The following is a 15,812-nucleotide window of genomic DNA, read 5'->3' as shown; positions in this document are numbered from 1 at the left end:
AATTGGAAGCAACATCTAGCAAGCAAAACTAAATTATAAAAAAACGAAGGAAAAAATAAAATACATAATAGCCAAAGCAGAGAAAACGAATTAGACATACTTTTGTAAAAAATTGGAAAGCAAAGGAAACTAAAAATTGTTTTGCAAAACAAGTCTTTATAAACGGGCGAAAAACACTAAATACATGAAGAATGGAAATTGTGAAATTTTATCAAAGGAAACAAAAATAAGGAAAGATGGAAGACGTATTTCAAGCAACTACACATGAGGACTGAAGATAATAAGTGATAAAGAGGACCACGACGAGAGCGAAGAAAGCTACAGCTACTGAAGCGATCAATTGGCTAAAAAATGAAATAGTTACTAGAGAATAACACCTGGAGTGTTGAAAGCTATGGAGGAGAGATATTTAGACTTATTCAGATGCACACAGCTTGGAATAAAGTAAATATGAAAATACTGGGAAATACCCTCTACCTATTTCAAGTCAGTAATAAATTTATTCTCTTCTTGACTAGGAGAAGTACATATAAAAAGTAAACATCCTCACAAATTTTCAGTCTACCTCTATTGATGGTTAATATTTGATGAAAACGTAGGAATAATAAATATTTTTTGTATTCCCGCACTCAAGGTGAGTTCTAATACAAAATTCTCATCATTTGAATCAAAAAACTTGTCGGTAAAATTGACCATTTCCACTTTCGCTAAAAAATCAAAGCATCTCTGTTGAAAGCCCCGCAACATTTTAGATGTTTCTGGAAAATTTTAACAAATTCAATCATTTTTTGATTCTTTTCCGAAAATTAACAAAACTCAGTATTTTAATTAAAATTCTCATTATTCTAATTAACGGTAAAATTTTTTCACAGAAGCTGAAAATCTTGCGATTAAAACTAATTAGTGCGATTTTTTGCAGGTGGAATGGCACGTGCTGGCATGGCATTAAGAAGAGGAACGAATCAGGGGAATACAGAGTAAGATATAAAATTTAATTAATAGATTAGGTGAGCTAAGGCGTAAAGGTCGTGAATCTAACACTTCGACCTATTGTGTACCCCTGACTGATCACCAATCAGGTAGCAACGACTTTGGAAAATGAACTACCTATCCCTATAATGGGCTGTGCGACCTACTTCTTCTGGGTTTAACCAAACTCGCACTCACAAAGGTGTTCTATGGTTTTCTTTGGCTCATTGCTTAAACTCCTGTTGTCGGAAGTTTCTTCGCTGTTCTGTAGGTGGCAGAAAGCCAAAACTCGAATATCTGTGTGTATACAACATATTCTACGGGATTGATAGACCATCAATTATTACTATGATCTTTTATATCAATGTTAACTTCAGAATAGAGATTATCCCCTCTGCGAAGTGCTAATCCACCACGATAACACCAGGCTTTGCATAAGCTGTTACAAGTGGAAACGAACTGGAAAATACTTGATCTTTCAACTTACAATCCAGATTTATTGCTATGTGATTTGATACCATCATTAAGAGAAAACATAGTTATATACCCGTCCAATTAAATTGGAAAAAATGTATGAAAAAGTATGAGAATTATATGGAATATATAACTGTTACAAACTCGTCAAGCTAGTCCTGTTCTATTATGTCAATAGAATCAAACCTTTGGCAGGTGTGGACATTATCGGAAGGACCATTTACATACGGCGTCAATTTCTTGATATTGGTTTTTATAACTTATTTAGACGTTGTTATACAATTATATTCTAGGAAGGCCTTTTTGTTTGCCTACATTCTAAGACCTGAATTATCAAGAAATCCGTTTTGTGTAAATAGGAGCTTGTTATTAGCGAGTAAGTCAGTATATAATTGGATGTCATAGTCAACAGATCGAGTTAGTTCAACATAAACGGTCAATTTGAATAAATTATATGAATTAATGATTAGCGAGTAGTTTAGCGTTTAGTGCATGGTTTAATGTAGAAATAAATTAAGTAAATACAAAACATCGTATTTATAAATTCTCCACCGTTAAAAACAATTTAAATAATTGAAAAAACTTTACTATATGTAGAAATGTGGTTGTTTCTTTAGCTCATATTTTCTTGACTGTAACACTGATAGAAAAAATAATACAGGAAGAGAAAGAAGAATTATGGTTATTAGAGATCTTGAGGACTTTTCAAGCTATAGATTTGAGTAAATATTTAAAAGAAATGGATATATCAACAGACTAATAACCGTCATTGAACATGTTGACTTTAAGATGCAGAAAAAATATCAGAAGAATTTCTAATGTAAAGTAATGTTAAAGTAAAAAAAGGAGGCAGTTGTTTTTTATTTGCATGATGGATTAATAAAAATTTGTATAAAAAGACATGTTCTAGTCACGACAATGTATTTTTGACAATATAACTATGAAAATTGAAGTAAACAGAAGCAGTATTCTGTTACACTATTCATCATCTTTCTCCCTTTGTAACAATGCGTCAATATTTTCCCTAAATATGGCAAACTGCCAACAATATTGAATGAAATCTGAATATATATACATTTGTATGCACGGTTTCGGGTATACCATTTGTATACTTTCATCAACGTTGAGTTAAAATTTTTCCTGTCGTTTCAATAATCAGTTTCAGTTATGAAATTCTGAAAAAACACATTGATAAATAGAAAATCTAATTAATAATAAGAACGATCGGATTCTGAATAATACTCGCCATGATACGAGATGTGATAAAAAAATTAAAAATTTCAATTAGTCTCTTCCAAAACCGGAATTTTAGTGACATTTTCAATGCCAGTAATGATCTCAAAACATTTCCTTCTCACATTTTTTCTATTATCTGATAGAACCAGAAATCACATAGTGTTAAATCTGTTAAATACTTCCAATGGCTAAAAACTCCTTATAACTTCTGGAAACTGGTTAAATATTCATACCATATCCGATATGGGCGTGAAGTTTTATAATAAACTTTATTATGAGCTAAATGTTTTCTAATCAACCTTTTGTACCAACTTAAACGAAGAATTCGTTACCAGGATTGTATTTAGATATTGATCCTTTGTACATTTGGTGTCGATTTTTGGTTATTATTGACAATAAACTTCATAAAAGGAGCGAGACGAATACCCCGAAAAATTATGTGAATCCTTCGTGGAATTTTCTGTTTTTATATTTTGTTTGAATGGAGAAAGCAAATGGCTTCCTAGCCTCCTATACTCTTGAAATAAATCCTCCTTTGTGTATTATGTTAATACTCACAAGTATGTTAATACTAACTTTTTAAATATTTGGCCCTTTCAGTCTGGCTTTAGAATACGGGGTCAATTTTTAAGAAGTAATAAGCACCTAGTGTCCAATAATGAGGTCATTGCAGGTTGGACACAATATTTGAAAAATAGTAACTGACACAGATGTTACAAAAGAGGTTCATTGTGTGACTATTGGTAATAGAATTTTGTTTTTAGAGGAGAGAGAGGTCGGGAGGAGCAGCAGTTAGTTTTTGAGGTGAAAAATGTTCATTTCGTAACATTTGTTGTATGTATTCGTGGTCTTAAAAGACTGACTGATCAATATTTGCAAACAGAGGAAAGCAAAAACTAGAGAAGTAGCTTTAGAGTTTTTTTTATCAACTGTATATTAATAAATCATATGCAGGAAAATCTCAAGCTCCAGTTTTCTCTTCTTATAATAATTGGTAATCATTTGCAGAATCGTTTCCTCGTAGTTTACTTTTATATTTTAACCAAAAGTTAAGTGTGCTAAGTCTACAAATTTTAGAAACTTCAGCCATGCCTTTCTACAACTACAGCTGAATAGATGCCCTTATAGTAATTACAAAATATTAGTTTCAAAAGAATCAAGTTCATCAATCTCTTTTAGGGGTTGTACAAAAATGAAATTATCAGGCTCTGTGTTGTGTGTTAGTGAAGCATGAAAAAAAAACTTACTAAAACTCTGGAGAAATTATCTTAACCCAATTATCTATATACCGATTTCTCTTTCTTTTCGCGAAAACGTTGCTCGCAAATGAGGAAAAAAATGTTCGGTTAATGGAATTTTGAAAGCTTGAGGATATTTGTTCTCTAACGGAGACTGTAATTTAGGTTATGTTTGGAGTTCTTTTTTAATGGAAACTTGATCAGGAAATTATTTCATTAAAAACAAAGTAAACTCATCCACAATTGGTAGCATTTGTAATGCTGGTCAGATAGATATAGAACCATTAAGATCCTTACAGGGATAGTTCAAAAAAATATAAAATCATCAAGATCCTAACAGGTATAAGTTAAAAAATATGAAGCCATCAATAACCTTACAGGGATTAGTTAAACAGAAATAAAACCATCAGAATCCTTATAGGAATGACTCAAAAAATATAAAGCCATGAAGATCCCTACAGGGATGGAATAGAAAGATATAAATCCATGAAGGTTTTTACTAGAATTAGTCAAAAACATATAAAACCATCCATATCCTTATAGGAATTAACTAAATAGAAGTAAAACCATTAAGATCCTTACAATAATTAATGCAAAGATATAAAACGATGAATATCCTCACAGAGATGAAGTCAAAAAATATAAAAATGAAACTATTAAGATACTCACCGGGATGTGTCAAAAAAATACAAAACCAACAAGATTCCTATAGAAATTGGTAAAAAAGATAGAAAAGGATGAAGGTCCTCACAGGGATGGGTCAGAAAGATGTAAAATCATCAAGATCCTCACAGAGATGGGTCAGAAAGTTATAAAACCTTCAAGAACCATATAGGGATGGAACAAAAAATATGAAGCCATCAAGATCCTCACAGGGATAAGTCAAAAAGCTATAAAACCCTAAGGATCTTCACAGGGATGGATCAAATAAATATAAAACCATCGAGATCCATAAAATGAAAGGCCAAACAGAAATAAAACCATAAAGATCCTTAAAGAAAATGGAAAAAAGATATAAAATCATGAAAATCCTCACGGGGATGGGTCAGGAAGTTATAAAACTATCAAGATCCCTACAGGATGGGTCAGAAAAATTTTGAGTCAGAAAGATTTCAAATTATCAAGAAGGAATTGATCAAAAATATATAAAACCATCCAGAGCCTTACAGGGATTGATCAAAAAGAAAATTACAACATAATAATGTCTTCTAAACGCAAATCAGGTTAAATACAATGAACCCTTCGAAAAATAGAAAAGAACAAAAAGCAGTTGAAAAGTTCTAATTGAAAAAAAGTGAAATATTAAAGACAAATGGAATAATTTGAGCGTGTTGTGTGTATTGATGAGATCTACGTTCGTAGTAATCAGACATCTTCCAAAAGTTAGTCTGACAATCCTAATTTCTCATTCTATATATACCTATTCCGAATAGAAAAGTTTTTTCCGCAATTTCTGTCTTTAGTTTCATATTTAATTTGACGTATAAAATAGAAATTCAAATGATATGAAAATCGCACAGAAATACACAACAGAAACATAATTTATACTGCTCGAAACTCATTCATGTAGCAACAATACAAACGACAACAGACGACGCAAATCTGAAATCTCATTTCTTCATTGTATCCGAAAATTGATTTAACAAACTTTTGTCAGGCTGTGATGTACTCGAAAGATGCTGAGAATATTTCAAGAGTGTCTCTGTGTGCACCTTTTAATAAAAACCGAAAGCTTTGCCGCCATAACGAAATTATGATATAAGGGCTCTAATGAGTACAGTAGCATCGCACCGAACAATGTAGTTGCAGCCTACAACAATAAACTACTTGTATCTGACTACCCCCTTGGGTACTCTCTATTCACTTTGAAAAAAATTTCTCAAGTCTACATTATCATCGGATACCTCGTTCACTTTACACCAATGAAGCTTTTTGTTGATATTTTCACAATATACGAGTACGGTTTAACGGAAGGTTGAATTTTTAGAGCTACGGTTATTATACTGTTAGATTCCGCCATGTTTCTGATGAAATTTTCCAAAATAAAACAAAAGTAAGCATTTTTGATCAAAAACCTAAGAGGACACCCATTTTTTTAAGGAACTTGATTCGTATGATGGTTTTGATGAAAACGAACTCGTATCTTTCACAAGTCGAATGTTTTGAAATAATTAAACTCGATGCAGTCATGTTTGATCCAATTTAGCTCAACAGGTTTTTTTCACTCTATCCAGTTTTTCAATTAATATATAAACTCACATGACAATAGTAGTGACAAAATTAATCTTAATGATTTCTTATTCAAACTGGATTTGGAAATGACATTTTATGACCTAATCCAACTTCAACAAGACGTGTTTTTACCAAATGTAACTAAAAACAGGTGTTGCATATCAAAATTAAATTGAGGAATCCATATTTGATAAAAAATAATCAGGAAAAACTGCTTATCCAATCTGTTTTGAGAAAATTGAATCATACGAAAAACAAGAATCGTGATGAAAAAATTATTCTCGAGGAAGTCATAATTGATCAAATTAAGCTGAAAGCAACGGATTTTTTCACACTATTAGACTCAGATATCCAGTTTTTCTACTAATTCAAACTCAAATGACAATAGTAGTGACAAAATTAATCTTAATGATTTTTTATTCAAACTGGATTTGGGAATGACAGTTTTTGATCTAATCCAACTTCAACAAGACGTGTTTTTACCAAGTGGAACTAAACAAGGAGTTGCATGTCAAAATTAAACTGAGCAATCCATATTTGATAAAAAATAATCCAGAGAAACTGCTCTTCCAATCTGTTTTGAGAAAATTAAGGTTATACAAAAAACAAGAGGCATTTGAGGAAAAAATTATTCTCGAACAGTCATATTTGAACAAAATGGGCCCAAAGGAACGGTTATTTTACACTAATAGACTCAGAAAAATAATTTTCTCACCTTATCCAAATATTACTTGGAAGAAGTAAAACCAGGCATCTATTTTTCCTCAAAATCTCTTTAGGAAAATTTGGAAAAGCCATTCCTCAAAATTAAACACGGTAAAGCATTTTTTTGACAAAAAAACTAAGACTAGAGGGATTAAGATTAAACTAATTAAACTCAATAAATACATTTCATGACTACAAGTTTAACTTTTCTGATCAATTAGACAATTTTTTGATAATTTTATAAAAGCAGTCGAAACCAAGCTACATATCTAATACAATGCCGGTACCAGAATGGCTAATTTCGAATAATCCGGATTTTTTATCTGAACGCACGGATTTTTGTTGGCAACAGGGTTACGATTAGTGAAATTCTTCACTTTTGTCGTCTTCAAAACTCGCCCTAGTATATCTGTTCTGCAGTTATACTTCTTACAGTCCTTCACATCAAAAAATTCACTTCACGTATTAGGAAAGAAATCAGAAAATATCTGAGCATTGAAGACATTTAAGCTCCCAACAATCATTACAAAAATTAATCTTCATTCTACTGGGAGTAGTTTATATAAAATAATTAAAGAATAATAATATGATTACGAAGCGTTAATGGCAGTAAATGCCCGAACTAAATTTTTTAGATTGCAAATTATAGTTCATTGAAGACTAGAAATTTATGGGTAGGGCCGGTTAACCTCAATTTACTTTCATAATAAACCGTTGGCTTTATTTTTAAATATACAAGGTGTTTTCATTAATAACAGACTTATAGATGTTCCTTTACAAGGTTGAACATGTCTTATAATGCTTTTCTCACCCTTATCTGGCAGGAAAAACGCGCCGTGGAGGAAGACTCTTCCATCAATTTTTGATGAAGAATTTTTAATCAGTGAAGACAGTGTGAATACAGCTACTTAATTTTATTTCGGTTTATAAAGAAATCTCTAAGAGAAGTTTATATAGCGAATCTCTATTCACAGCAGGAAAACCCATAAGTCAATGGTCCAGATTTGAAAACTTTTTATGTCTTTTGCTTTACTACATTTATTTTTGGTTATTTTCTTAGTTTCTAAGTACTTGACTATGCTTTAGTGTGGAACTCAGTAGAAACACTGTTGCAGAAAGTTTCCTGCGCTTCCGAACCACAAAGTTTCACTTGGAAGCAATAAATTTTCATCAGAAAAAGACGATATGGCATATGTAGTCGCCTATAAAAAGAAAACTATGGTGAAAAGTAAAAATTATTATTGAAAAAAAGTCTTGTTTCTTTGTTATGTCTCCAGATCATTTTCGTATGGGTCTAACGAACACTATCCAAAACAATTTCCACTACCTCATGAGTTGGTTGTTGCAATTACGATACATGACGAAGTTTGGTTAGCAACAAATTTTCATAGTATGTGTTGAAACAAAGATTGACCAAGACCGTTCTGTACATCAACCAATTCTCTATATTATTATTTTTGTTTCATCCGTTTTTGACTTGGTTGGGAATCAACTGAATGTTTGATAAAAGCTCAAATCACTCACAAATACATGTCAACGATAAATATTCATTACCATTCACTTATTTTAAAGTATTGTGAGTGCCCAGACAATTGTATAATAAAGTAAGATATTTCTCGAAAGAATTCAAACTGCGCACCGCAGAAGTTTGGAAAGTATATTGTGAAAAACTTTACAAAGATAATTCAGAACAACTGTCAGAAGAAATAACTATCTCTCAAGAGCCTAGTATACTAAGATCGGAGGTTGAGAATACCTTAAAACATCTCCGAAACCAAAAATCACCAGGCAATAGAAATATTTCACAAAATCTGTAACCTTATAAGGAAAACAGGACAGTGGCCTGAAGATTGGGGAGTGTCGCTGTTTATCCCAATATTTAAAAAAGGTTCGCCATTGGAGTGCAACAACTATAGAAAGGTTTCTCTCCCATGCTAGTAAGATATTCTTGTATATCTGCATTTGATCTTCGTTTGATAAAGTTAACTGGACCACAATGGAGGAAATGGAAACGCCAAAACACCTGGTTCAACTAGTTCGCAACCTCTATCAGGAAAACATTGCGATAGTTAGAATCGGAATTTACTCGGGGACATTCAGAACGGCCGCAGTAGTTAGACAGGGTTTACAGCGAATACGTTATGAGAGAGGTTCTAGTTGAGTGGCAAGATGGAATATCAGAAAGATGATCAACCTACTACACACTGATCAACCATACCAGCAATAACAGGAATTATGACCAGACTGTCTCTTATCAGCGAAAAATATGTACCTGGGACGTATAGCTAGAAGATCAGTAACAATGGAACGATTAATCATAGTAGGGAAAGTAGAAGGCAAACGCCCAAGAGGAAGATCTCCAACTAGAAGGGTAGACCAAACAAAATCCTTGATAAGGATAAAAAAACCTGGAAACAACTGCTGAATCAAATATAAACGGGGTAACTTTGGAGGATAACAGAATGAGGAGAGAAAGTGCCCGTTGAGTTTTTTCACGATATGACTTCCAATCTAACAAAAAAACTGATACGGTAGAAAACGGCTATACTGATTTATTTACCGTAACGATTATTTTACGGTGTAAACTACATTTTAAATGGTTTTATAAAATATTGTTCAATATAACCAACGTGTTTATTGCAGACAAAAACAGAAATTTTTCGATTAAGTATATATAAAAAAATTAATTTAGCGGCTAGGCTACATCAATTTGTTTTGGTTTATTTGTTGTTAACTGTAGCGGATCTAATTACGTAGTGACTGGAAAAATCTATATTTATGATAGCAACTCGGCAAATTTTCTATTGTTATTTCTATATTATGTAACGACAACAACAAATGAAAATTTTTGATTAGAAAATTTTATAATTTTGTTTAAAAATCAGACAGTTAGGAATTATTGTAAATATGGAAATGATATGATCACTAAACTAAAGTCAGAAGGGCGCTTCATATACACAAACAAGTGCGTTTTGAACAACTCAACTCCAGTTCAGACAGGGACGTAATTAGGACCACTTATATACTCTGACACCGTACCCCTGCTTTGTTAAAGAATAATTTTTAAAATAATTATTGTTTTGATACATCAAATATCCAGACATTTACAAAACAAAAATATTTTTTTACAGCAAAGTATCTTTTGTTTGGTAAATATATCAAAAAATCGTTATATCATATATCCTCACATCTATTCACCTACTAAAAATTACGCTCCATCCCTGTTACTCACGACATTTTTGTTTCTAATAACCTCCTTCTACATTTCCAGTTGTCTTAACAATTATTTCCATTCCAAAGTATAATTTGCCTGGACTATGAATCGTTTAAGGTAAGTAGCTGATTAAAATGTTTATGAATGTAAGAAATACAAATAAAAAGGTGGAAACAGAAGAAATGAAATGCTATTAACGAGAGTACACTAAATACCCAAATAAATATCAAGTAATATCAAATTATGAATTTAAAGAAGAAGAGAGAGTAGAAGGAATAGAAGAAAATAGTATCATTGAAACTGACAGAGAGACATGTTGTGTATCAAAAATACTTAACAAGCATACAATGAGGATAAAATGGTGAACGGATGAGATAAAAAAGATAATTCAAGAAAAAAAATGAATGATGAATACTTGAATAAAAACGAAGATGATTATGAAGACTATAAAACTATAATATATAATTGGTGAAAGTTGATAAATTACTCAATGCAACGAAAGCAGCTTTCTTGCTACAAAAAGGATTGACAAAAACATGAGAATAGTTATTATGAAAAAAGTAAAAAAGTTACCAGCTGTGAAATGTGGACATTGCCCAGGAAAATAGAAAATAGCTCAAAAACGTAAGAATAAAAAATGACTTTGAAATAGTTGAATATAAAATATATGAAGCACAATTAACATTAGATAATAGTTATAGAGAAAATAAAAACATAGATTAGAAAATGTTGAAGAAGCTGCTGAGTCGAAGAGAATAAAAGATGAAACAAAAGATAGAAAGAAATGGAGTTAAGAGCCGTACATCTCATAGTAATCTGCCTCATGATTAAATAATAATCAAAGTAGCTGATTGATTTATAGAGAAAAATATAGATTACAAAATGTTGAAGAAGCAGCTGTGTCAAGGGAATAAAATGGAAAAGAATAAAAGATTAAGCAAAATATAGAAAGACATGGAGTGAAAGCCATACATGTCACAGTAATCTGACTCATGATTAAATAAAAATGAAATTTGCTGATTAATTTTCAGAGTAATCTCTCTTTCAAATGAGAACAATATTCTATTGTTCTAACAGAATAATAGAAAATATTATTTTAAAAATCTATTATATCCATAAAAAAGTTTTCTAATAATACAAAAACTATACGAGTGCTATTAAAATTGCAACATATACTGTATCCATCTATTTTATGTATAATAAAGCCATGATGGATCACTAAAATTGTTTTTTTATGTAAATGGCTTCCTATGATTTATTTATGTTGTCATTCTAACTAATATATTCAAGGTCACGCGAAATTCAGAACCATTGCCGTGCTAATCAATAATTTCTCTATTAAAACATTTTTGCTTCCCTTATATCCATCTAAATCTGAGCCCAAACGTATCGTGAATGTTTGAAAATACGTGCACGATGTTTGTAGAAGAGATTTGCTTGCCTACACTTTCCTAATCCTGTGGGTTGTCGGTATATTTGTAGAAAAAGAATTCAGTGAAAAACGTTTGCTTGAAAGGTGCCAAAAATCATATTTTTCCCGTAAATCGTGATCGAATTGGTCTAAGAATGATGTAAATACCAGATATTGATAATGACAAAAATGAATGAATGTATGGACCATGGAAACAAGGCTGTGAGAAGTAATTGAAGAGACATTAATATATATTCAGACCAAAAAAAAAAACAGTAATAGATTACTAAAACAAATAGCAGGAAAGACTCCAAGACTATCAGGAGATATATTAAAAAACAATGAAGTAGATGAAATAACGATATAAAGAATTGAAAGAATTATAAAGGAAACAACCAATGCTATGAGACAAGAAATTTTTTAGAAACTATCAAGGAAAATGCGACGAAAAAGACAAGGATGTATTCTAAGCATATGGCAGTTGTTTTAGATTGAAGTATAGGAGAAGCAAAAAACAAGTTAGGATTATGGATTATGGAAGAAGTCAATGTATCTGACATAATCTAGATGAAGATGAATGAGAAAATAAATACTATGCTAGAATGAAACAAAACTGGAACAAGTAAATAGCTCTGAATGTTTAGGATTAGAAATAATAGGAGATGGGCCAATCGTGGATGAAATAAAGGAGAAATCAGGGGCGGCGGGAAGTATCAAAAATACCTTCCTGGTAAAGAAAGAAATGAAAACATAAATTTTTGAAACAGTAGGTACGCACTGTACGTAAGAGAAACATGGATCACAATACAAAGCAAAAGAAATGAGATACAACGCGTTAGACGAGATGTATGAGGATGCAAAGTAATTTGAGATTGAACAGAATTAGATATTATATATACAGAAAAATCTAGGAACAAAATCTTTTTCTTCTTCTTCCTGCTGTGTATAGGCATCATTGCCTGTTTTTCTTCACGTCATTGCCTCTGCTCAGTCACCTGGGAGGTTGTCATTCCATCTTTTCCTAGGTCTTCCAAGGCTTTTTTGTCCTGCTGGTGATTTGTCCCTTGATATTTTCACAATTCGTTCTTCCGTCGTGCTCATTCCATTTTATCTTTCTATCCAGTACCCATTCATTGATATTATCTATCCCGCATGTTCGTCTTATGTTTTCACTCGTTTCCCTATCCATTAGTGTTCTTCCCGCTATTCTTCGAACTATTTTCATTTCTGTAGTCTCCAATATCCGTTTCGTTTTAGAGGTCTCAGGTCGGGTATCTACTGCATAGTATTATATAGGTCTGATTGCGGTCTTGTATATGCGGGCTTTTGCTTCAGTTCGAATGTATTTATTTCGCCAGATTGTGTCATTTAGGTATGATGCTGCTCTTGAGGCTCTTGTAGCTTGGTTTCTTACTTCCGTCTCCACGTCCCCGTGTCCAAATATTTCGATTCCCAGATATATAAATTTCATTTCCTGGTGTATTATTTTGTTATCCACCACAAGCTTACATCTGATCGGTGTCTTGGAAGTAACCATTGATCTTGTCTTTGCCGCTGATATTATCATATTGAACTTTTTTGCTGTTTTGTTAAATTGGTACAGCAGCCTTTACAGATCGTCCTCGTTTTCCGCCAACAGTACCGCATCGTCTGCATAGCACAGGATTTTGACTTCTTTATTTCCCATTTTGTATCCTCTTAGTTTGCGTACTTGTTTTATGATTTCATCCATCACTATGTTAAATAGGAGCGGACTGAGAGAGTCCCCTTGCCTAATGCCCCTATTTGCAGAACAAAATCTATAGATACTAAAATAGAAATAGTGCAGCTTAGATGGCTTGGGCACGTGTCAAGTCTTGGAGAAGACAAAATGGTTAGTAAAACGTACAAAGCGAGAATAGAAAAAAGAACTAAAAGAAAGACCAAGAACACCATGGGATGAAGAAGTAAAGATAGCAGCTTCTTCTGCCATATATTCGAATATATCAGCCAGCACAAGACCAGGAACACCATGGAATGAAGAAGTTAAGAAGCTTCTTCCACCATATATTTGAATATATTAGCTAACACAAGTTTAGTCTAGTCTAGTGGTTGAAACTATTCGAATTAAATCACATTTTCTATGGTTACTTTCTTACAGTTATTTCTCTACATTTTCCTCCTATAACCACTCGGAAGATGCTTTTTTTTCTTTTGTGGGTGATTCCGTAAAGTTTGATTCTATGTAAATTCAAACTCGAGCAATACCAAGTAAATCCTCAATAATTACATCAGAAGAATGGGTTTCTAACAAATAATCTTATTTTCTAGACTCTAGAATTTTCTTAAAAAGATTTGAATACCCCCAGAATTTGAGTATACATGTTGTTTGCCCGCATCGTAATTACAGTTCCAATGAAATCTGGAGACAAACAGTGAACCTTGTTGAGAGAATATTTAGATAGCACTGAAGCGCGAAATATTTGTGTCAATAAGGGTCCAAATTATACAGTGGGACTAATTAAATTTATTAAAAGTCACTATTTGTTCTTGTTTCATACTAGCAATAATGCACAACTACAACTTGGGTGAGAAATAATTGAAACACAACGTGTTGGTTGTTGTACACACCTTTACAATGGAGTGGCTGCGAGAAGCCATAAACAAATATGCAAAAATATAAAACTAAACATAACAAAGGACGTGAATGTTTCCTGTATACTAAATCGCTTGTTTAAACACCTGGTTAGTTCTTATATTGAAGGCGGTTTTATCATAAATATTCATTGATTTAGTTCGCTCCGACTTCTGGCTGTTTTCACGTATCAAATAATTTATACAAGGTGGTAAACTTCTGTGACATATTATATCAAAGAATTCAAATTTCACTTTGGGTACTTTAGAGTTATTGAGACTCATCTATTTTTAAATAATGAATATTGATGAATGAATATCCATCAGTAAGACTAACTATAACAGCATACTTAAGACAGACATGGAATAAAATCTATGTCAGACATTCAAGGAAGTCTTTCAACATCTTAGCCAACTTTGGTCGACGATCCGATATCAAATGCAGCAGATTTGAATTAAATCGCAAACATTTTCGTGGAATAAACCAACAGCAGTGTGTCGATCAACACGCTTCGACTTTTGGTGATGAAATACCATCTCTAGTTACAGTTTTTCGCTGGTTTTCCGAATTGAATCGTGGTCGCTCTTCGATGCGGGATGAATTTCGTTAAGGTCGTCCAAAATCAGATGTTGTACCAAAAAACATCGAGATGCTGTGCGTAAACTGATATTGCAATATCGTCATGTGACATACATTTAGACTTTAGACGATATTCTCCTTGTGTTGAAAGTTGAAATATTCGTCATTAGGAACACAAAGCTGATGGAATATTCTATCATTCAAAGAGGTGTTACGGATTTTATTGATTTCCTTAGTGACATTTTACAGTGATTGATATAGTCGTTTACTTAAATTTCTGGTAACTAAATATCTATGGATAAGGCGAGGACATCTGAAATTTTATTTTTTGAGTACGCTATGAAGCCTTAATGGAACCTTGTTATAGCCGGAGCGCCATCCATATCAGCCGATATAATCCCAAAGCTTTTTCAATGTATTGAATATAGTTTCGCCTTGTATCTCAATCTTTAAATTTCTAGCAAACAATAGTTGTTGACATATTTTCTCATCTTTAATAAACCTCAAGGAAGACAGCAACAATTAGTTGGTATTCATCGAGTTGAATTGAGAATTGACTAGTCCTCATATGATTGCACAATGATTCTTCAATGTTATCAGCCACATCATCAATTCGTTATTGCACACCCGCTATACCTTCCTTCCTTCGTTTATTGCTGGCAAAATAAACTCTCGATGTTGTGTGGTTTACCTTTATGAGCAATTAACAAAGAGATATTGTACGAAGCTCGAGGTCCATCGTCATCTTGTTTAGCAGCAACCGCTAAAAGTTTTGAAACACTTGTAGGAGCATTAGGCTTCTTCTCTAGATCTTTGGAATATGCTACATTATTTTTTATTTATCTGGATGCATTTTATTCAAATGATTTCACAGATTTGATGCATCTGCTTGTTCCTAAAATGTTTTAGACATAGAAGACACAAAGGTGACAATGGGTTTGATGGATTTTCAATGAATCCGAATATATTGTGCTCTATACCACACCCCCATTTTTTCTTGGGTCTCTTTAAGCCTGCAGTAACCACAAGGAGGTGTTATCACCCATTTGGGGAACGAATGGTCTAACTGGATACCTGAAGACACTGAATTTAGCAGAGAATGCAACGGAGTTCCACAATATCATAACGAGGAGTGTGTTA

At 32.6% G+C, this 15,812-nt stretch overlaps 1 protein-coding gene across 6 annotated transcripts in view; it reads left to right on the top strand.

The window, feature by feature from the left end:
- The window catches only part of LOC130440832 (uncharacterized), a 226,311-nt gene that overhangs the window by 24,936 nt on the left and 185,563 nt on the right, over positions 1-15,812 (top strand). For all 6 annotated transcript variants that reach the window (XM_056774192.1, XM_056774187.1, XM_056774191.1 and 3 more), the window contains exon 2: positions 920-977. In XM_056774192.1, the coding sequence (XP_056630170.1) occupies positions 925-977 (53 nt within the window). In that variant the 5' untranslated portion in view covers positions 920-924. The remainder of the gene's footprint in view (positions 1-919; positions 978-15,812) is intronic.

Source organism: Diorhabda sublineata, chromosome 2 (assembly GCF_026230105.1).
Source record: "Diorhabda sublineata isolate icDioSubl1.1 chromosome 2, icDioSubl1.1, whole genome shotgun sequence".
NCBI lineage: Eukaryota > Metazoa > Arthropoda > Insecta > Coleoptera > Chrysomelidae > Diorhabda > Diorhabda sublineata.
Note: the sequence above shows the minus strand (reverse complement) of the source record. Positions and strands in the feature narration are given on the sequence as shown.